We start from the raw sequence: 22,353 nt of genomic DNA on the forward strand, positions 1-22,353 counted from the left end.
TACTACAGGACATGACATTAAATTGTGCCGTTTTAGCTGAAAGCAATATACTCTATATTTACATTGGTAAGAATTGTTCATGCGAAAAATACTCATGTTTAACTACTACTACGGTACAAATCAATATATCCAAAGGAAAACCATACAAACTAAAAATAAAATTCAACTATAATAAAAATAGTTACCTTCTAAAATAATATCTCCAAGTTAAGTATAACCGGAAACGATATTTAAATTAACTACAATTTAATGTAAAAGTAACTGTTACGTAACTAATCGGGGATCTGCTTAAATAAACATTTAATATACTTTATTACTTAATTATAGACAGACATTAATGGGTTTTTAAATATTATAATGGTTAACTAACCATTCTGGGAATGTGTTAACTTCATGCAATGTATAGGTGATGACAGTTTTATTACTGTTTAAATGGGTTTACATTCTCTGTGGTCACAGCTAACTGCGAAACAATAACATCGTAAAAAAACATCAATGAAACAGACGCAGAAATGTCTATTACAATACCTTAAAAATATAACATATAGAATTATATTTCTAAATACTAAGTTGTGTAATGTGAAAAAAACTAAAAGCTTTGCCTTATTAATTTTAAAGGGTTTGAAGTAGTAGAGAATAATTAATGAGACTAAATATACCTTTGGTCCCTTACATACATTTAATAAGATTATTTGTGGGCGTCACGACATCTTTAATTTATGTTTATTTGATGTTTTTACTCGATTATGAATATGTATACAGACTATGCTGATAGAGAATATTCTAAGGTTTTTTACAGGACTCATCTGTACTGTAGACGGAAACTGTATATAATATATAATCTAAATTCACAGCTTATATTATTGACAATTAGATACGATATTTTCTTAAAATTTGCAATACATAAGAAAAATATACCAAAACTCAATATTTAATATACTTTATTAATTCTAAAAAACATACAAAATCATAATAAAGTTCAACATTTAATGCACAATGGTGCCCTTTCTCTCTTCTATCTCTTTCACTTGGGGCATAATTCTCTATATATACATAAATTGTAACTGTCTGTACGAATATATTTAAGAACATAAGGTAAGGTTTTGGATAATTAAATGAAACACAAAAAATATATTTTTTTTACGTTGGCTGATGTACTAAATACGTATTAATTGTAATACATTTTAGAGACTAAGCTTGATAATTATTTTATCTTTAAAAGCTCATACTTTCCTTTCATATAGCCTTTTATTTTAAAGATATTAAAAATAATACAATTCAAGAACTACCTTTGAATTTTTGCAAACCTAATTCCGATTTACCAACCCGTAAGTTAATTAGTAAAAATGTTTAATTACGACGAAATAAAGACAATTGTATAAAGAATTTAATTTTTTTTAAATTACCATAGACATTTTCTCCAAGGGTTTTTAGATTGCATTGTGATTAAATAAAATTATAATCTAAAGCTAATTAGATGTGGTATATTATATAAAAAAAATTATTTATATAAATGTCTCTCTTCATCATAGTAAACATAATTGGACAAAAAGAGCCGAAAATACTTAGAAAAGTACATTTAACTAGCGTACTGTGGATATAAGGGGAGCAAAAATTAAGTGAAATATTTTTGATTTTTAATAAATTAATATTCGTTAATATTTCACGCATGCTACTTTAAACGTAAACGTAAATGACGTATACAACATATTGTAATTTCTTATTTAATGATATTGAATAAAAGCAAAAGTTGGAACATCGGAATCAGAAATAACGTGTCATGATTTAGAATACGGGCCTGAGAATTATACCCCTCTCGTGACGCCCGCTTAGTGCTAATATCAAAGCGATTTTTCAATGACATATCTTGGATATTTTTCGACCTCTGATTTGAGTACCACTTTCGCTTGCTCTACTTGAGACGGAGTTAATCTTGGCAACGATTTGTAGAACATCTGTAATTAGAACGTTAGTATTAAACGACTTCAAAGAAACCAAAGATTAACAATAAGCGTGTATTTTGTTTAACTAATATCTCAAAAACCTTGGAACTTTTCGCAAATTTTAATTAGTTTCAGAAAATTTTGTAAATCAATAAAATTTATAAGGCAAAATAATTATACCCCTTTAGAGTGTAGAATGAGTTTAGTGTTCCAGCGATTAAAAAGTTTCGGAAGACACAGAAGGCCGATCACCATGCTGGAAAGAAGGTAAGTTTGATTTTTTTTTAATCCGGAAGAAAAACGCGGTAATAACCGTGTTATTATGGGGGAACAAACTAGGGCAAACGTCTCAAACCTAAAAATCGATGACGTGTCTCAGACACAAGAGCACTACTTGTCTATGAAAAATAATAATGAACAAAGAAGCGGCTTCCATCTGTAGCCAACCATTAAGGGTTGTAACTCCATTCGACTATTTTACTTATTATTATTTTAAAATTTGTTCGGAGATACAATTTATAGATCCTCTGGATTTAAGAATATATGAAATATAAAAAAAAAACTCACCTTTTGCGTCATGAGTAGCATTCCGTGAACTTCCTTCATGTGTTGTCTAAGTTGCGACATACGGGGGTACCTGTGATTCATATAATTATATTAAGTATTTTTATTGATAAATTGATATACATTGATTCAAAATCTGTTATAACGACATCGAAGGGATTACCATTACATATCAGACATATATAAGTGAAATATTTCTTACTTTACATATTGCAATTAGTACATAAGGTGTATGAGGTAAAAATAACTGCACAATCAGCTGTATCAAATCAGTATACTTAACTGAAAATAATTTAATTATTTATATAATATTATGTGAATACATCAAAAACCTATAACTGAAAGAGGAAATTCTCCAGTGATATAGAAGCACTGTGCCCTTAAAAATATAGGATTCAAAAACGCATAGATTTTCAATATAATCTACATAATAAAAATAATATTAAAAAAAATTAATAACTTGAAAGAAAACACTTTTTACCAGATTGAAGCTATGTATTATTATAAACTTATAATTATTTTACATAATTTTAAGTTTTTGACATTCAGCACCTTTTGTCTTCAGTCACCGTGACTACGCACGCTGTAAAGCACGCGAAACGTCGGAAAAATTATGTAAAATAATTATAAGTTTATAATAATACATAGCTTCAATCCAGTAAAAAATTGTTTTCTTTCAATGTGTAAAAGCTATGTTAACAAAAGACAAGTAATAACTTTTTAATATACGTTAGTGCTAAGAGAAAAAAAAATTGAAGAGAAGAACAGAGTATTCTCCCCTTAATAGAGACTGTAAGGAGTGTTTTTGGACACTTATGATTCTTATGTTAAATATGCGAATTAGTTAAGACTTAGAATACTTATTAGTCTTAAGTTAGGTTAGTAATGTTAAATGATGTCTCAGTGAAGACACGTATTGTCATTTTAAAAAATACAAGTTGTTACATGAAGTATTTTATGTGTGATAAATCATACCTGGCCGGACACAGTTGACAGGCGCATGGTGGGGGCAAGTCACGATGAAGGCGTTCGAGGTGCAGCTGAAGACTGCTCTTCTGCGAGAAACGCTTCGGGCACTCCGGACATAGGTATCTTCGAAGGGCAGCTGTTCACAATTCATTATTAAATTAACGGCTTACAATGCACATACATACTTTTATTTATAGTCCATGCCTAAGACGAAATGTTAAAAATTATGTACTTTCTTTATATTTTATTTTCAATTTGTATTAATTACTAATATATCATTAAAAATTTTCATGTCATGTTAAATGTTAAAAAAGGTCGTTGTTCGTTAGGAATAATTAAATAGTTCTCAAAATTATTATTGCGAAATGAAAAAACTAAAATATATTAGAAAAAGGCGGCAGTAACTTTGATCATAAATTTTTGGCTATCACTGCACGAAAGTGTTATTGCCACATAGAAAAATTGAGCCGTGATATAAACGCACGACTCACGCAGCGACACGCTTAACCTTTTGACAATTTTTTCATTACTGAGCAATATAAGTTGTGCGTCAATCATAACCTAACCTAACATTTATTGTCATTAGCTATACAAAATTGTAGAATACAAGCAATTTTTTTTATTTTCTTATTATTATTTATTTTAATATTGACACTCATAAGTGTACACTTATGTACAATATGTACATATTTACGAGAATTTTTTTGTTTCAAGTTTTGAAATAAAATTCAAATACAAAAACTTACGTCTCAGTTTATTAGTAAAAATTTAGTAATACATACGTTGGTGCGTCAACATGTGTGCGTCAAGGGCGTTCCTAGTACTGAGTCGCTTGCCGCATTGCTCACAAACTAACATCTCGCCGCGGTGTTTGCGCATGTGACGCTGAAATACGATTTAATTATAAGACTTCTGAAGAATAATTATATTTAAAAATATACCTTCATTTATACTTGACAATAATATAAAAGAATGACGCTACACAACCCTCCCTAGATCATGTTTGGTCTAAGAGACGACGGTTTCCTCACGATGTTTTGCTTTTATACAAGTGATTATAAAATGGGCACACACAAAGGAAATTCCATTGGTGCACATTCTTGATTCACACCAACGACCAGAGGGTTGAAAAACGCAACTCAAGGCACTGCTTGTAAAAAGATGTCAATAGTAGTTCTTATTTATATCTACGGGCGTCGTTAATTAATTGGTCACATTGGTAACATATTATGGTTTCTATGATTTTCTTCTATAGTACTCAGAGTAGCTTATTAAGAGGTAACGGTAACATAAACAATTTAATAAAATCAGGAACCTATGATTTTTAAATGTCGTCGCTGAATTTTACTTAAGATGTATTTATTATATGTTATATATTTTATTGTAAAAGAGAAAACAAAATATTTACTGATTATTTTTATTATATTATACTATTGTAAATAAACAAGTAAGAAACCGGTTCTAGCGGGTATTAATAGATTTCGTATTTATGCAAAATATTTTTATTATCATGCAAACTATATAATGATAAAATGCAGTGATAAAAGAACACTTTCATAATTACTATTGCAAACTTTTAAATGTAATTTTTCAACTAGAACTGAATCACATATAGTGTGTATTTGTGTGTGAGTTAGAAGGGTAGACATACCGACAGAGCAGAAGGTGAAGTGTATGCGCAGACGCAGAAGGCGCAAAGGTAAGGCCTGTCTCCCGCATGCTCGTGCTCGTGCGCGTCTAGGCCTGACCGCGTACCGAATGATGCAGGACACTGGCTGCACAGGAATCTATAACCAATATAATTAGTACATAATACAAAAAAGAGTATTTTACAATACCTATGTATAGTTTTATTTCATAATTAAGAACAAATAGACCTAATATTATGCTCAATGATTATTTTACTAATCAATCATTGAGCATAATATTCATCACTCATCCTTCTATATTTGATGATTACACATTGTAATCAATATTTAGAGGAAAATACTATTATAGTCTACATTATAAATGCACAGCTATAAAGCGGACATGAACATACATGATTTGAGTCTGTTCTAATAAAATTGATTGATCTTGAAGCACCTTCTGCGGCGACCTATAAATTATTATAGTTCTGCTTGCAATCAAATTAAGGCCTATTATTATACAGGTGTATTATACCTTTTCTTTTATAATAAAATAATAAACAAACCTGTTATTTTCAATTCTGATTTCATGTGATTTAGAAAAGTAGGGCCGATTACGTCCTTTGCTGCTAAGATGTCTCGAGCGCGCCTTCAAAACTGAGATGATGTCGGGATACATGGTGCAACCTTTCTCATGTTTGTATAAGTTTGTGGGGCTGGAAAGTGATAATGATAATTTAACAATGTATCTATAATAAATATATTAAGTAATTAGGAAAACATCAATTCAATAGATTTGATACTTCTTCAGATTTTGGTGTGATGATAGTTTGATTTAGATATGTTAGTAAATTCTACATTTGAAAATGTTTACATAGTTACTTGTCCTAATTTTCAGTCAAATCTTCAGTTATGATTTCCCCTATGTAAGTTAAAATTTAAAACTTTCAGCATATACTTACTTTCTAAAATCTGCTCCACATGCAAAACATATGAGATATCGCTCGCCATGGTAGTATTGAAAATGACGAGCTGCCTCTGGCATACTGTTAAAGAATTTGCCACACGAATTGCACCTGAAATCAATTACCTAGAGTCAATTTAGATTTTAAGGATTTAAAATAAAATACAATTTTACAGTTGCAACTAAACCAGTAAAATAAATTTAATTTTAATCGAATATATTAAATTATTTTCATAAAATTCGAAATTTACAGGCTTGTCCCAGAACACTTTCTGGTCTAAGAAGCAGAAAGATTTGCTTGTAAAAGATCAAGTTGTATGTGTTTTACATTACTTACTCAAACATAATGCCATTCATGACACAAAAATTATCAGGAAGAGGTGGCGGTTTAATTGTTCTCATAATTTCTGCTAAAGTTGAAATCAATCTTTCTTCGTCATTCAACTCTGGGTAAGTTTCTTTCAACTCTTGCACATATGAAGAAACCTGATGTGGCCTCGGTGGTCTTTCTTGTTTCCTTTTTGGTCTTGCAAACTCATCATCGCTTGATCCTTGAGTATCTTGTTGTATAACATATTGAACATTTGAATTGTTTTTATTGGTATGTTCATCTGTCTCTTCAACTTCTTGTACTAACACTTGTTCACCATTTATTTCAACTATATTGTACTTAGATGATTCTTGAAGAACATACTGTCCATTCTCTTCTTGTATTAAATAGTGCTGTCCATCTCCATCCTCTAATTGTAGTTCTCCATTTTGCAGCTGCAGTATACTATTTTCATCTAAACCTTCGATAATTATTTCTTGATTATTTGTTGAATTATTTTCATCTTCTTTCATTTCTTCTAGTTCAACTTCATAAGGTTGGTCTAGTATTATCCTTTCATTTATTATATCACCATTGACAACATCTGTCTTTTCTGAATCTTCATAAACTGGTTCCTCTACGATTATTCCTTCATCAACAATTTCTTCATCATAATTATATCCTTCTTGATTTACATTTTCTTCATTATTTAAGTCATCTTCATTTTCTACTTGAATTTCATAGGTACATGGTTCTTCTTCAATTTGTTGTTCTTCTATAATTTCACCAATCTCCATATTTGAATCACTTTGTTCTACAACTTCTTTTAAATCATCAGGCACCTGATAGTCTTCGTCACCAATAATAACAAGAAACATTTCTTCATTTGAACTCATCTTAATGGCTACAACAGAATAGAAATAAAACTTTACAAGATTCCTGCCTTTAGTAGCCTCAAGACAAGAATCTTGTCCCTTTTGCAAGAAATTGAATTTACTAATTATACAAGTTTATTTAATTATAGAGCGTCATGATCAGTATGTGAAAATAGAGTTATAAAATTAATACCCAATTTTTATTTATTTAGATGCAGGTTATCATTATCATATGAAAACCAACCAAGAGAACTTTTTAAATCTTACATAAATATATCTTGCGTATATGTAGGTTATCTCAAAATATATTTTTGAATAGCGTTTTAGATTTCTCATAATTTTTACGCATATATTTTCTATGAAAGTTATTATTTATATCATTTGGCGCCCTAAATTGGCGCCACTTTGACAGTCTCCTATTAAAAGCACGCAAAGCAAGGAACACTTTGATAGATACTCATGTAATGACTGATTAATCTAAGTCAGTTATTAAAACTATGTCACATACCTTTAGACCTTCATATTTTGTAAAAACTGTTGTTATTTATTATTTGGATCAATTTGACTTATCCAAAAAGTCAATTTATTAACATTTAACTAAATTAGACAAATGGCATTAACTTCCCTTTGCCAGTTGCTCAGAGAAAGAATCTTATTTTTTGACAATACACATTCAAAATGGCACCTTTATTTATGACGTCTGACAATGCTGCGAAGCGTGGCGCGTTCTTTGATGGCGACACAATGGCGATTGGCGATTTGCATTATTGATATATGTCAATTCCCATATAGAAGGGTTGCCAGCTAAGAAATTTTGATCAGAAATATAAACAGTAAAAGATTTTGAAACGTAAATATTTTTCTACATGATTTTTTTTAATTAGTCAAAAATCAAAGTATGTTGTTGTTGAGTTTTCATTATTATCTTAATTAAACGAGTTTAGGTTTTGATTACATCATACAGTCATATTATATAGATAAGATCTTATTCTATAAAAGTAGGTAGACTGTGGAATGTGAATTTTATCTGTTTTATTTAAAGTAAAGAAAACAAACTGTTGCCAAGTTTTAACTCTGAAAAAGTTTATATTTTTATTTTTAGCAGTATTGAGATTCAAATTAATTAATAAAAATAGTTTTGAATAAAATATTGAATATATTTTACGTTGGCTAAATCTGATCTAACTATGAATTCGGAATTACTTACTTGCTTACCGAATCCATCCTTCCCAAAAGTTGTTGCAATGAAAATAACCTTACAAGACACTATTAGATGTTTCAGAGGTATTTTATACTGCTAACTTTCCTATAAATTAAAACTTCTTTCATCGTCAGTGCTGTTACGTCATATAATATGGTATTTACTCATATTTTTGATTTGGCGCCAAAATCAAGAAGTTCTTCCAGAACATATAATATTTGATAGACTTTGTATATTACTCATAATTGACTTCATATTCCTATATTTATAAGCACCTTACATTAATTATGTCGAAAAGCAATATTATACTTAAATTATTGGTGTAAGTTAAATCAAAAGTGTTTTCAGATTTGGCTGAAGAATATGATAAGCTAAATAAGGAAAACATGGATTATAAATCAAAATTTCAGTCACTTGAAGAAAAGTGTAATTGGTAAGTTTAATTATGTCTGATGAGACTGAAAACACTGTGATGACTTATACAATACAAAATATAAGAAATGTTGTAGAATTAGGATAGGACACTATTTACCAATCAATAGCAGGTTTCATTATCCGCTGTTTTACATGTTTCAGTAGTCAAGACTCATTAAAAAAAGAACTACAGCAGAAAAATTATTTAATACAACAAGTTGGTAAGTTCTTGTACTGTTGTTTAGTACAAAAGTAACATTTATGTTAGTAAATATAGACAAATCTTAATAAAATATTTTATTAGTTTCTGTTAAATTCCAGCTTCAGCCCTTAAAAACCTTCTAGAAACAAAAGACCTCAATATAATAGATGCCATTTTTAAAATAATATGTAGTGAAACAAAGTTAGATCATAATGACAAAACAGTAAAAGAAGAAATACAGGATGAATCTTTGTCAGAGATAGCAGGAACCCCTGGTCGCAAAAGTCCTATTATTCTAATGAGCAAAAAAGTTAAGAGCAATACTGCTTCTGGCTTAAGTCTAAATAAGAAAAGTGAGGAAACTAGGTGAGCATTCTATGGCCTTAGTCTTATATATGCGTATTTTGCTTTTCTATGAAGGATGTTCAACAACTAGTGATAATGCCATACATTCCTTATAAATAAAAAAAATACTGTTATGCACAGAAATTACAATCCATTCTCTTTTGTTTTTATAAAAATAAAATTTTTGATTGTGTTGTATCAAAATATGTTCTTAAAAATGGGTAAATTTGAAGTCCCTGCGGTAAAAAAGTAACCCTGCTTGAATTTTTTTTACTATGGAGCTGGTTAATCAAAAGTTGAAAATATCATGCTCCTCCTTAGCTTGAGAGTGGAAGAAGTTCCATTACCTACAAATTCCGCACGGCAGGCCCAACCTCGCTAGTCACATACTAACAAATAATCTTGGTCGGTCGTCGTGTATATATAACAGAAGAAATTCAGATTACTATAGAAAGTTTCCATAATATTATATACCATTTCGGTATGAAAATAGTGGGTGAACAGAATGCTTTAGAACGTGCGCAGAGAAACGTTAGGTTAGTTCGTTACGGATTTTTGGCTTGATTCAAAACTATGGACGAAAAAACAGTCCACAACTTGGAAGGGGCCGTCATGGGCTGTTTTTTCTGGAACAGTCAAAGGGAATAATGATCGAATAGTTTAATTATGGAGCCACTGTTGCGAAGACTTGTATGCAGGGTAAATAAGAAAGTTGCGTGAGGAATTATGCAACGACATAGCAAACTCGTTAAAATTGTTTTGTTTCACTAAGTCTAGTGATATCTACCTATCTGTAAGGAACATCTCAGGTATTCTTAATTTGATGACGATGCACGATTTTTAAGGGACTTCTAAAGGGAATTTCAATCTGTAGAGAAAGTGTAAGATAGTGTATAAACCTGAGAGTTCGAAAACTACATTTGATAAAACACAATTGCGTCTTACTGGTTATCACCCCACCCTATTGAACACCCCAAGTATCACTAGTAATGTTTCACATAAACATAAATTGTTATTATAAAATACTAACCCATCAATGGATCGGCGTCTATAATAAATTTTATTATATCAGGGAAACTCCAGAAAAATGTGTCAAGTTGATATTTCCATCTCCAAGTAGAAGTAAAGGTAGTGGTCGGTTAAAGCAGTCCAGACTTAATGTTTTCAAAGAGAAATCTTCACTTGTGGTTGACCTTACTTGCTCACCAGAAGCTTTAAGGTCTGATGACGATAAGGTAAGATAATAAACATAAGGTATGTTGGTAGATATTGATAAGTTAGGATAATAATTGATCTGCATCAATAAAAGCTAAAATCTTCTGAGCCCTATTGTTATTATCAACTATAAATTATTTATTTGCTGTGGTGATATTTAATTTCTGATCTACTACTCATCTATGACTTAGGTTTAGCGCATGCGCGGTGGTAATGTTTCAGACTTTGGCGCCATTCATGTTTGACACATAATGTTTATTAATATTAAATTAAATACATAAATTTGCACTTCGCAATTTTGAATTGGCATTGCCGGCGAGTTCGAGAGCACGTTCATATAAATCTTAAAATTATTTAATTTTATTCAAAATTGGGTATAAAGAACTTCTTTTTAATTTTAGTGTAATGTTAAAAAAGAAATAACGGACTATGATGAAACAATATTACCTTCACCGACTAGTGGGCCATTTCTTTTGCCTCAAATGTAAGTGATTTAAAATATGTATAATAATTCAAATGAAACACTGATTGTGTATCTATGGCAAGCATTCAATATGTATTACAGGTTTAAGCATGTATAATTTTTTACTAGTCTCGCATCGTAATTTTATTTTTTAATTACGTTTGAACTTTACCCGTTGTATTTTTTACTAGAGTTGCCTAGTCGTGATCGGGTGTCGTAACTCAGTAATTAATGTATAATATGAAATGCATCAAAGATTGTATAAATAAATAATTATTATTTTTGAGTGAGCGAGCAATTTAGCCAACACGCCGGTTCTTTTTCCCCCAAATACTTTCACCGCCACAACTTTATAAAAAGCAGTAATACGTTCGTTAATTATCACCAGATAATATTCTATTTATGGTCTTCTAACACTGAAGATACACTTCGCGTCTACTAAAACGCGTCTATCAAAATTTTACAATTATTTATTTTTACTTACTAAAACTATCCAGGCGTGTTTACATAATTGTCACTGTCAACCCTTTATTGTGAAATTTAATGAGTTTTGATCCGGCTTCAATAATGTTTAGGTTTAAATCGATGTCCAAAGATAGTCCAAGTAAATTCAAGAAGCCTCAATCACCGCCCAAGTTAAAGCTAGAAGAGACAGAAAATTTACACGACAGGAATCGAACTGACTCAGTAACTTACACACAATATTCAATTGATTTGATGAAGCATTGCAGGCGGAAGTGAGTAACAAGTCTATATAATATCCTATTTTCAATGTTTTCATGTCTTACTCTTGCGCATTTTTGGGCTTTCAAAATTAGAAAGATTATTTTATTAGGTTATCCTGTTATTTATTGCGTTAATAGAAATAAAACAGAGTGTTGGCAACTAAGTTATTGCGTATTGTATTTGCGTCTTTATTGCTTTGTATTAAGGTACATTTACTTTGGGCAATGTTTATTGTGTCAATCATGCTTAGTGTTCCTTTACTAAGTGCGTTTCAAATAAATATTTTTCAACGAAATATCTCTTTTATAAAGGAATATAACTAAACGTATTAAAGCCAAAATAATTATGGTAATAATTCCCTAAAATAGACGCGACAAGAATAATGAAAGACATAAGAAACAATATAAATTCTACTCAAGTTTAAATTATATAAGAATTATTTTTATTTTTGCAGAAAAATGTATAGAATACAGATTGTTTTAACAATATTTCAATTCCAGCTTAAAAATAAATAAATCAGAAAATGAAGACGAAAACATGGAGTGTGATGCGAACGACAGTCTTTCATTATTGCATAATAAAAAAAGGTATATATATATATATTGTTACGAGCTAGGGGATCGGATAGAAAATGCCGTGGATTTCTTCAAGAGTTTATTTATTGGTAAATCAAATGAGGAATTTATGGGCACAAATTACTTGCAGAAAGGCACTTATAGCACACACAAAAACAATCACTTATTACTTCACTTATGCACACTTCACACAGTACTTTATCACTTATATTCACTTTATTCGCACTTTATCGCTTCGGTGTTTCGCTCTTGTTATCGCATTCAAAACTAAGTGACTAGTCGCGTTTCGGCTCGCTTATATATCCCTGGGAATAATTCTAAACAATATTCGAGAACTTTCTAGGCGGGCTTGCTACTGAGTAGCGATTGCACAATTCTAGAACGTTCGCACTCTTTGTCTCTTTCGCACGTTGCTCCGTCCTTGTCGTACGGCGTTCTAGAGTGCTCGTCTAGTTTCGAGACAGTTCTGATCTTCTCTCTCTCTCTCTCTCGTATCATTTCGTCCTTGTCTCACACCTAGAAAGTTCGGTCTAGAATATTCCTTCATCAAAGGGGTATAACTAGGCCTGAAAACGCCTGAAAACGGGTCTCCTGAAAACTGCACCACTCGACTACACATGTTCTGAAACCGACTGAAAAAACGTTTCAGCTTCCTGAAAACTAGGGTAACATTATGAAAATTGCAATTTTCTAATATGTGATTGACCCTCTCCTGAAACGGTCAGAAATCATATTACAGCTTGCTGAACTCTAACTAGTGGAAAAATCTAGAAACATGGCAGTCGACCCGTCTTCGTAACAATATATTAGGACACATTGCTGTTTGTTTTATTTTATTTTGTTGCTAGTTGAAATGTTTTACTCTAACGAATACGGTTACGAATCCAAGACCTACAGAAGGATTACAATCCGCGTGAGCCACGATCTCATAAACAGAAACTTATTTATTATTAGTATTAAATAGTATTTAGTGAGTATATTATACTTATAATTTTTTGACTAATATACTTTACGAAAAATAGACACCCAACTTTTTCCTTTTCAGTCCTCAAAAGGCGCCGTTAAGTGAAAACCACAACGTTTTAAACACACAAGTCGATATGGAGTCGAGTCTGTCGATATTACAGCGAAACGCCAGAATATCACCCCCACAAACTACTTTGCCTAAGAGGTAGGTCGCAATTAATACTATGATTGCAATTTTACAATACAAAGATTTCCTATTAAACTATTTATAAAGAATCTTATATTGCATAATATATCGAAATAATGCTGTAAGAATTACATGGATTTAGCCATAAACAAAATTATACTCGTTATAAAAATAATACTCTAATATAAATTAAAGCTTTCTTTAACGAAATTATGCAGACAATTTTTCCATTAGAAAAAAGGCACAAGTAGTCAATGTCACTTAGAATGATAAAAAAAATATTGCTATGTTTGGCGCATGCGTGGTGAGGTATAGATGGGGTTTTGGCGCCATTATGTTTTGTTGGCTCGAATTTCGTAGATATTCTTTTGATTGTGTTATTGAAAACAAAAATACTTACGATAAATATTGTTTGTTACCCATGTTACTAAAAGTATTCTTATTGTTAAAATTTTCTATTCAAATGTATGGGCTTTCGTAAATTTGAATTTTATCCCTTAAAACTGTCAATGTTCATTGCTGAAAAAAGGTGTTCTTTTTAAGGACAAAGTTGGAACTATTAGAGCCGGTGTATAAAGAGCCTACACTCAGGAAAAAAAGTGACAAACGGGCCTTACCTGGATGGAGCTGTGATAATTGTATGCAGGTAAGAATAACATTTATACGTAATAAATACTTACATATATAATGAAAATTACGTATTTACGTGGGCTGTTCAAAATAATTATGGTAAAAACAGCCGGAGATTTTTCATAAAATTTCGTTTTTTAAAATTATTATAGTGACAAAAATTATTTGAACTATTTTTCGTTGTTAAAAAAATTGCCAATTATGTCCGTCTTTGACCTCATATTAAAATGTGAAGATATTTCTGTGGCCATATAATATAATAAATGCAAGCCCGTTTCCTCACGATGTTTTCCTTCTCCGCTCAAGCGAATGTTTAATGCGCACATAGAAAGTCCATTGGTGCACAGCCTTGGATCGAACCTACTACCTGAGGGATGAGAGTCGCACGCTGAAGCCACTAGGCCAACACTGCTGCCGATATATTTATAAGTGATCTATGACGACACATTTATAGTATACATTTTTAGTATTGTGTACATGGCAAGATGCTACGGGCAAAGACGTACTTTTAGTAGCATAAACGACAACTGCATATAATATGCCATCTAACTAGTTCTGCTTGCGATATTAGTATAATAATAATGTGTAACGCGACAGACTCGCGTAAACAATATCACGACCAACGCGCGTACACGCAACGCAACAGAGAAGTCGAAGTCACATCAAACTCAAATTAACTATATTCAATAGATAAACAAGTACACTTATAAATGTTAGAAAATAAATTAAATTAATTGTTAATATACATTTAATACCAGTTTTAAAATTGATTTCATCAAGCTCGTGGCATTCGCTAGCTAGACGTGCGGGTACGATAACCCACCGGGTCGTCTGCTTGTGGATCCTCAGTAGCAGTTCTTGACGGGGCATCGCCCGTGTCGTTAAATCACTTTCTTAAGGACAATTGAGTTTAATTCTCAACACGCCCTTACAAATATAGGATTTTTATGTAATAAGATTAAAACCGACAATTATTTGGAAAATATTAACATGTATTTATTTCCAGTTCTATGGTACCTTATACGCTGACAACCCAGATATGCTTGCTCAGAAGATGGAAGAATGCTCCAAACACCGTGGCCGGAATAACCCGATTCGTCCCTCCACTCCTAATGGTTTTTGGGACATAAGATGGGATGTGCCTACAGATACTGAAGAGTTTAATAGAAGGAATAATGCTGTATAAAAAAAACGAATAACCTAGCCCTAATCATCAATTAGTTTGCCTATCGTTTTTAACCTGTTTGCATATTCTGACTTATCATGATCAATTTATTTTTTATTTCATAATCATGATGGCAATGCTATCATCTATGGATGATAATTAGTGCAACTTCTTTATCAGTCTATAAAAACATTTAAAAAAAGTGTAATTGTCTATCTCCTGTCTTTAAACACTTGTTGAATTATTACTTAACTGTCTAATAAAACTTATCTAACACTCATCACTCACTCACACTTACTTTAGCACTTCAATCTATATTTTATAATTTTACCTGAAATCTAGACTCTATTACTTCAATGACTGTTGTTTTATTGTGAGATTGTTTATTGATGTAATATAAATTATTATTATTTAATTAGTATTTCCTTATTGTGGGAGTACTTGTGACTTTTTTATGTATAGATTTCCTTTTCTGTTATTATGCTACCTCATTATACTAGTTATGAGATTGTTTTCTTAATTTGTTCAAATAAGTAATATACCTGCTGTATAATCCACCAAAATAAACAAAACAAAGTAGGTTATAAATTATCATATTATAATTGTATTTGTTTATCAATAATATGGTTTTAAATAATAGAAAATTATTATTATGGTAATGAATAAATAAAAATAAAAGTAATTTTGATTGTTTTTTTTGCATGACTGTTTACATTCTTAGATCTATACAAAAGATGAGCACACCACAAAAAAAATCGACGTAATTTGTTGTCTAATATTGCGCATAATCGAGGAACGGGTCTTTCCCCAGGGCGGTAAAGCGCCAAATCCTAGTGATTTATTGAATGAATAACGATTTTAGAGTTTAGACAGAGTATAAACAATCATAATTATGAAGAATTCAGTGATTCTCCTCATGTACATTTTTTAATCTCTTTTATATAACGCAACCTATATAAATTACCCATAAGAAGCGCGAAACGTTATTTAAAATAAATTATGTCTGTATAGCTGCATGATGCCAAATGTCAATTATCAATGTTCATCGATCATTGTTTAAATTTCACGATGCAAGACAGGAGTCGAGACTAGAAAATTCATTGGTCTGTTGGGTTGAATTATTTGTTTTGATCAAAATTTAAAATTTAAATACATATTACGTAATTAAAATAAAATGCCACTAATATGAATAAATTATCACATTTAAACGGATATGAAACTGCTCTGTCACTACAGGTTGTTAATAAATTATTTGTAAGAGGTATTGGTAAATTAGGACGAAAAGAAGTTGAGGTAAAACTTGCGCCACTAATAAAAAGATTTACATAAATGCTTGTTTGAAGTATTATTTTCTATATTGTTACATGTTTTATAGGAAAGTTATAAACTCCTTAATATTCCGCTTGATTCTAAGCATGACACAGTTCGTCAAGCATTCTTAGAACTTGCTAAAAAGTATCATCCAGATTCTCAGTCTCCACATGCCGATATAGACAAGTTTGTGGCTGTTGAGAATGCATTCAGAATAATTTCTAAACATAATACTGGATCCAGTGGGAGGGCAGAGATTGAAAAAATTGTTTTTGATATAAGGGTAAGATTTTGACATTCATATTACCCAGTCATATTAGAATTTACATACATTGAATTAACTTAATACTTGTACCTTACAACTTAGCATACAGCACCACAACATAGACAGTACCTAAGTTATGAAGGTGTTGGCCATGGTACTCCTTATCAGAGAGAGAAACAATGGATTCAAGTTCGAGCACAAAAAGCAGCAAACAATGTGATGGAGCATCGAGTGTCGAAAGCTGTGGCATCAGACAAAACATTAATGAAGAAGGATTCTTTGAATAAACATGACATTAAAACTAAATATGGGTTTGATCGATTAGTTGAGGATCTAATTCAAGAGTCAATGTCTAAGGGTGAATTTGAAAATTTAAGTGGAAAAGGAAAGCCTTTGAAAGACCAGAATAGGAATCCATATGTTGACTTTACTACTCATAAGTTAAATGAGGTATATTTGTTTATTGTTGTATATTAAAATTATGTATAATATTTAAGTTGAAGTTAATTTAAGTTGCTATACTAAACAAAGTATTGCTGTAGAATGGTAACTCATTCACTTTGAGATTTTTAAAGATTAATACTTTTGTATAGACAAGGGTTGTCAATTCCAGATTTTGTGGTGCAAGAATTAGCTTTAAGTTGGTATAAAACTACATACAAGGTATAGGACCTGCAAATTTTTAAGTTATGTACATATGCTATGAAGTTGGATTTCATATAAAGTATTTTTTTAAATGATGTATTTAATTAGAAATACTTCTAGGCAAACTTTGTTTGGCACCTTGGCAAATATATATATATTCCTCATGTATACATATAAATAAAAGTTTGATAATATACTCCATGAGCGTAGTGATTCTACAACTGTGTCTGATAGCATTTAAAGAGATGTTAATTAACTATGAAACTTATATAGCTGCATAATGTAGTTGTTTTATATCTTATAGGTTTTAATAAATAATGGCTTTACACCTGAATGGATAACTATGAGTAAAGACATAGACCAAGACATTGAACTCTTAAAGGATGAAATAAAAAATGAAAGAATGTATCTTGGCCCATACCCGTTTTCAGAAACAGATAAAGAGAAATGGCTTAAAATATATGAAAGTAACAAGAGTTTAGCTAAATCTATTAACACAAAAATAAATACATATAATTTAATTGTTCCCCTACTAAATAAACAAAAATTTCATGTAGAATATGATAAAATTTGTGAAGATATTTGCACAAATGGGAAACACTCTGTTGAAGGTGTTCTGAAGAAAGAGGAAGTTCGATTTGCACATGTCCAAGAGAATGAAGATATTATTTCCATAATTTTCAAAGCTATTGGTGAAATAATTAATTTTAACCCTGACAAGAAGAAGGCATAAAACATGATAAAAACTATATAGAAATGATTAGAAATCTGTGATATTTAGATAACATAATTTATAATATGTAGTAAATTTTACTGGTACTCTTGAATACCTGCAGTCTTACAAAATAAATAAAATATCCAATATTTTAATGTATTTTATTCAACATATAAATCTTAATAGTAACTCCATAAATTGATTTTCTAAAATATACATGGAAGACTTATTCGAGAACCTTATAGAAACAACAATCCATAATATTGCTTTTTAATTTGGCAGCCTTATGTTATGACTAAATAAAGGAAAAATAAAAATTCAAAAGTCAAAGTTAAATTGCTACTTTGTTTCCTTTTGAATAGCTTTATAGCACCCATTAGAGTTAGCGGAAATTAACTTTTTTGTTGTTAAGAACACTGTGAATAAATGAAATGTTGCGTAGCAAATAAGAATTATATTAGTTCCTATAACTGCCACACCAGTTCTTTCCACACAGACTATATTGTAAACTTTTGATTCACATAACAGTAAAATTGTTAAAGATCATATAGTAATTAATATTAAGCTTAATTCTATATACATTATAATATTCTATTTAAATAAAATTGTATGGTTCCAAAATGTAACATTAATATCAAGATTGATCTTTTATTAGACAAGTAAAAAAACTTAACACAATGGCTTGTTTAGTTTTACATATTAAGTAAAAATATTTTTCATATTATTAGTTTAATATCAAACAAGTTACCTAAAACAGGAGCATGTTTCACATGTTATTATTAAATATAAAACAAGCAATTTTAAATTTAACATTTTTAAAAGTCCTTACATCTGATTTTTTTTGTTATACATAGACTTTTATTTACTTTTGATTATGTTATCATGTGTGTTTATAAGTTTAATTGTTAATTAATGTGTAATTGATTACTGAGATAGTTCTATGACATGATGACTTGTCCGTGGCTATTAAGTCTCGCACGACCCGTTGACACAAGACGTAATGCACGAGGGTAAGCGCGATGTTCCGCTGTATGTATACGTGCGGTTAACGTCTCGACCGTATCGTCTAAGCTAACGGGCACGCGCTCTTGGACTATTATCGGACCTGTATCCATACCCTCCTGAAAAAATTGAAGTTTTCACTTTAAATTAAAAAGTTTATATATCACCTAATATACCTCTTTCATGTCAGTGTTGCAGTGATTTAAAAAAATTGGTAGAAAGTTTATCACAATGAAGTAACCCTCCAAATAATCTAATGTAAAAAATATTAACGCAGGGCAAGGCCGCGTCGTATAAATTTGTATAAATAAACTCTACACTACTTTATAATTAACTAGTAAAATGACTGGTTCGATACGTTTTTTGTAAATTGTTACAAATTTAATTGAGCAATAAAATTTTGATACAGAAATATTCCGTCAAGGACTAGGCCAAAAACAAACGCGCTACAACCTGTAACATCTCGTCCTAATATTTTTATATCTGTCTATTGATCATTTGTTTAATAAACTATCAGCCTTCTCCAGAAAGCCAGTTTCCTAATGATGTTTTCCTTACGAGCGAGTGTTAAATACACGCCAAAGTCGACCACAGCGGCAGACAGCACATCTAATTTATACATTCAAATAAAATAAAGGGTATTATTATAAAAAAATACTTACATCTACAAAATGTACTGTGCAGCCAGAAAGTGTATCGCCGGCTTCAATGCACTGTTTCTGCGCGTGTAAACCCGGGTGACGGGGCAACAGCGAAGGGTGGATGTTAATTAGACGACCTTTCCATCTAGAATAATATAAAATAATAATGATATATAAAAAAAATCAATGGCGCTACAACCTTTTTAGGTCTGGGCCTCAGATTTCTGTATCTGTTTCATGATCGTTTGTGAATTGAATAGGCAAGTTGGTGATCAGCCTTCTGTGCCTGACACACGCCGTCGACTTTTTGGGTCTAAGGCAAGCCGGTTTCCTCACGATGATTTCTTTCACCGTTCGAGCTAATGTTAAATGCGCACATAGAAAGAAAGTCCATTGGTGCACAGCTAGGGATCGAACCTACGACCTCAAGGATGAGAGTCGCACGCTGAAGCCACCAGGCCAACACTGCTCTATATCATTATTAGAGTACGTAACTATTATAATACCAGCCATGAATTGTTAAGGTTCGCTAATTAATTATCAAATAAAAAGTTATTTAAAGTCCCCGCCTACTGTGCCTACCAACCCGAAACAATTATTTCGAGAATCAATTTTTATTTTAACCGTTAAGCTAAGAGAGACTCAGTTATCGCAAGAATTTTATAATATTTCTGTTCAAGCAATCCGATACAAAATTTCAATTTTAAAAAATCAGAAAGTATAGTTTAACCCTATTGAAGATATGGACAAAGCATTGTAAAACTAATTGAGACTAATAGTTTATGAAAATGACCGCGAAATGTACTAACTTGGCAACAAAGTCAGCCGAGAGTATCCTCATATATCCGGCCAAACACACGAGGTCAATCCGATGAGCTTCTAATACCTTCGATACAGCGCTGTCAAACTCCTCCCGAGAAGCGTAATCTTTGTAATTGAATACCTTCAACAGATAATATGATATGAAAATTACAAAGGTTTTTTTTTATAAAGAACTGGACAGAGGTTTTATCCCATCTGTTAAGTGAGCTGTGGCCTATTGGATGGCCATGGTCAAGACTTAAGAGTTGGAATTCAACATGTGAATAAGTCGTCTATAACTCGCTTTGCTCGTCTCTCAATAGCATCCAAGGCAATGTCATGAAATCTCTGGAGATGACTGCAGTAGTCCACACACGAGCGGACTTTAGCTTGATAATGATTAAGAAGCTGTTCCGGTGTGAAGAACTGTCGATGTTTTGGCAAAATACCAAGCAATTTCTTTGCCATCTGGTCCTTACAGAGTATAAAACGCCCAAAGCTGAGATCGGACGGCAGGGTAGCGCCAAGCAACTCGAAATAATAATAATACAAACTTTAATTATGACAAAAGGGTTGTGACAATGTACAACGATTTTCAAAACACCCACAATACTAGATCATTTTTTGCGTGCAACGAAAACAAAAAAAAACAGCTTATATAATTATTTTAATTATTATATAAACATGGAAAACCTATGGACATCTTATAACCATACTTATAATTATTAAACTAAAAAAAACTGTTGAGTTATTTTTATACGTAAGTTATATTTCTGTAAATATTATTAAGATATATTATATTAATATCATTATTCGAATTCAATAATCAGAATACTTACCGCTGTAGGTATATTAGCTTCCTCGGCCCGTTTGAGTGCGTACGCGTCTTTCTTATTAGACACAACGAGCGCTATCTCCGCGCACATACATTGTGAACGATCGCGAGTCGTATCAATCAAGGCTTGGAGGTTACTGCCGTTGCCTGACACTAGTACTGCCACCTGGAAATTTATGTGTGTTCAGAGTGTTTCGGCATAAAACCTAATAGCAATCATAGTATAGCAACTTTTAAGTTGTCGGAGTTGTTGAAAGTTATTGTTTTTTCTATATGAGTAATATTGTTAGTACGGCTTTACATCTCTTGAAATATTTGTTCATTTAAAACATTTTGTTATTTAAAATAAACGATAAATAATCAAATTACACATGTCAAAGTAAAAATTAACTGGAGACATTTAAAAATTAAATCAGTTAAATATATTTCTCATAAAACATTAAGAGTAAAGGCAAAGTTACCTTCTTGTTAATGAGTAGTGGCATTCTCCTAGTGAAGTCGAGGGCTGATGCAAAATTGTCAACAATAACGCGAGCTCCACCTGCTGGACGAGCTTGTACACTTCCAATCACCATGGCGCCAAACGAACGGGTTATATTCATCACCTAAGAAAGATTAAGTAACAATCATGGATTTCATATTGTCAGACAGACAAAAAAAACAGTTTTAGTTTTAAAAATAAACAAATTTTATTTATTATATCATCGTTATCTTGAATTAAATTTCAATATGTGGCGGTAAAACCCTTCATCTTGGCGTCTATATCTGTGATGACCATTTGTTTTTTTTTCTAAAT

The 22,353-nt window shown here is 31.3% G+C and overlaps 4 protein-coding genes across 10 annotated transcripts in view; 2 read left to right on the forward strand and 2 right to left on the reverse strand.

Annotated features, from left to right (window-relative positions):
* Position 1: 1 nt before the first annotated feature.
* On the reverse strand, positions 2–7,897 carry LOC123710312 (zinc finger protein 436-like). Of its 3 annotated transcripts, XM_045662125.1 has the most exons (10): positions 7,762–7,897; positions 6,406–7,282; positions 6,067–6,180; positions 5,671–5,820; positions 5,128–5,263; positions 4,259–4,361; positions 3,483–3,612; positions 2,511–2,580; positions 2,124–2,199; positions 1,867–1,955 (listed from the first exon to the last, which is right to left on the reverse strand). In XM_045662125.1, the coding sequence occupies exons 2-9, from the start codon at positions 7,272–7,274 to the stop codon at positions 2,161–2,163; spliced, it is 1,611 nt and encodes a 536-aa protein (XP_045518081.1). In that variant the 5' UTR covers positions 7,275–7,282; positions 7,762–7,897; the 3' UTR covers positions 1,867–1,955; positions 2,124–2,160. The 3 variants fall into 3 exon arrangements, with proteins under 3 accessions (XP_045518079.1, XP_045518080.1, XP_045518081.1); XM_045662123.1 differs by lacking the exon at positions 2,124–2,199 and having other exon boundaries at positions 2–1,955; XM_045662124.1 differs by lacking the exons at positions 2,124–2,199; positions 7,762–7,897 and adding an exon at positions 7,521–7,695 and having other exon boundaries at positions 2–1,955.
* A 411-nt stretch (positions 7,898–8,308) lies between these two features.
* Positions 8,309–15,904, forward strand: LOC123710351. 4 transcript variants are annotated; one of them, XM_045662180.1, is made up of 11 exons: positions 8,309–8,537; positions 8,803–8,887; positions 9,031–9,089; positions 9,190–9,436; positions 10,488–10,650; positions 11,032–11,114; positions 11,669–11,830; positions 12,320–12,406; positions 13,440–13,565; positions 14,091–14,193; positions 15,184–15,904. In XM_045662180.1, the coding sequence occupies exons 1-11, from the start codon at positions 8,441–8,443 to the stop codon at positions 15,361–15,363; spliced, it is 1,392 nt and encodes a 463-aa protein (XP_045518136.1). In that variant the 5' UTR covers positions 8,309–8,440; the 3' UTR covers positions 15,364–15,904. The 4 variants fall into 4 exon arrangements, with proteins under 4 accessions (XP_045518136.1, XP_045518137.1, XP_045518138.1 ...); XM_045662181.1 differs by having other exon boundaries at positions 9,034–9,089; XM_045662182.1 differs by lacking the exon at positions 12,320–12,406.
* A 506-nt stretch (positions 15,905–16,410) lies between these two features.
* On the forward strand, positions 16,411–18,427 carry LOC123710460 (dnaJ homolog subfamily C member 28). Its single transcript, XM_045662357.1, has 4 exons — positions 16,411–16,635; positions 16,718–16,936; positions 17,021–17,368; positions 17,868–18,427. The coding sequence occupies exons 1-4, from the start codon at positions 16,528–16,530 to the stop codon at positions 18,294–18,296; spliced, it is 1,104 nt and encodes a 367-aa protein (XP_045518313.1). The 5' UTR covers positions 16,411–16,527; the 3' UTR covers positions 18,297–18,427.
* LOC123710459 (trifunctional purine biosynthetic protein adenosine-3) overlaps positions 18,426–22,353 on the reverse strand; it is a 28,507-nt gene continuing 24,579 nt past the window's right edge. For both annotated transcript variants that reach the window (XM_045662355.1, XM_045662356.1), the window contains exons 19-23: positions 22,019–22,162; positions 21,562–21,723; positions 20,731–20,864; positions 19,943–20,066; positions 18,426–19,399 (exon numbers count right to left, since the gene is read on the reverse strand). In XM_045662355.1, coding sequence (XP_045518311.1) covers positions 19,217–19,399; positions 19,943–20,066; positions 20,731–20,864; positions 21,562–21,723; positions 22,019–22,162 — 747 coding nt within the window. In that variant the 3' untranslated portion in view covers positions 18,426–19,216. The remainder of the gene's footprint in view (positions 19,400–19,942; positions 20,067–20,730; positions 20,865–21,561; positions 21,724–22,018; positions 22,163–22,353) is intronic.

Source organism: Pieris brassicae, chromosome 5 (assembly GCF_905147105.1).
Source record: "Pieris brassicae chromosome 5, ilPieBrab1.1, whole genome shotgun sequence".
In the NCBI taxonomy this organism is placed as follows: Eukaryota; Metazoa; Arthropoda; class Insecta; order Lepidoptera; family Pieridae; genus Pieris; species Pieris brassicae.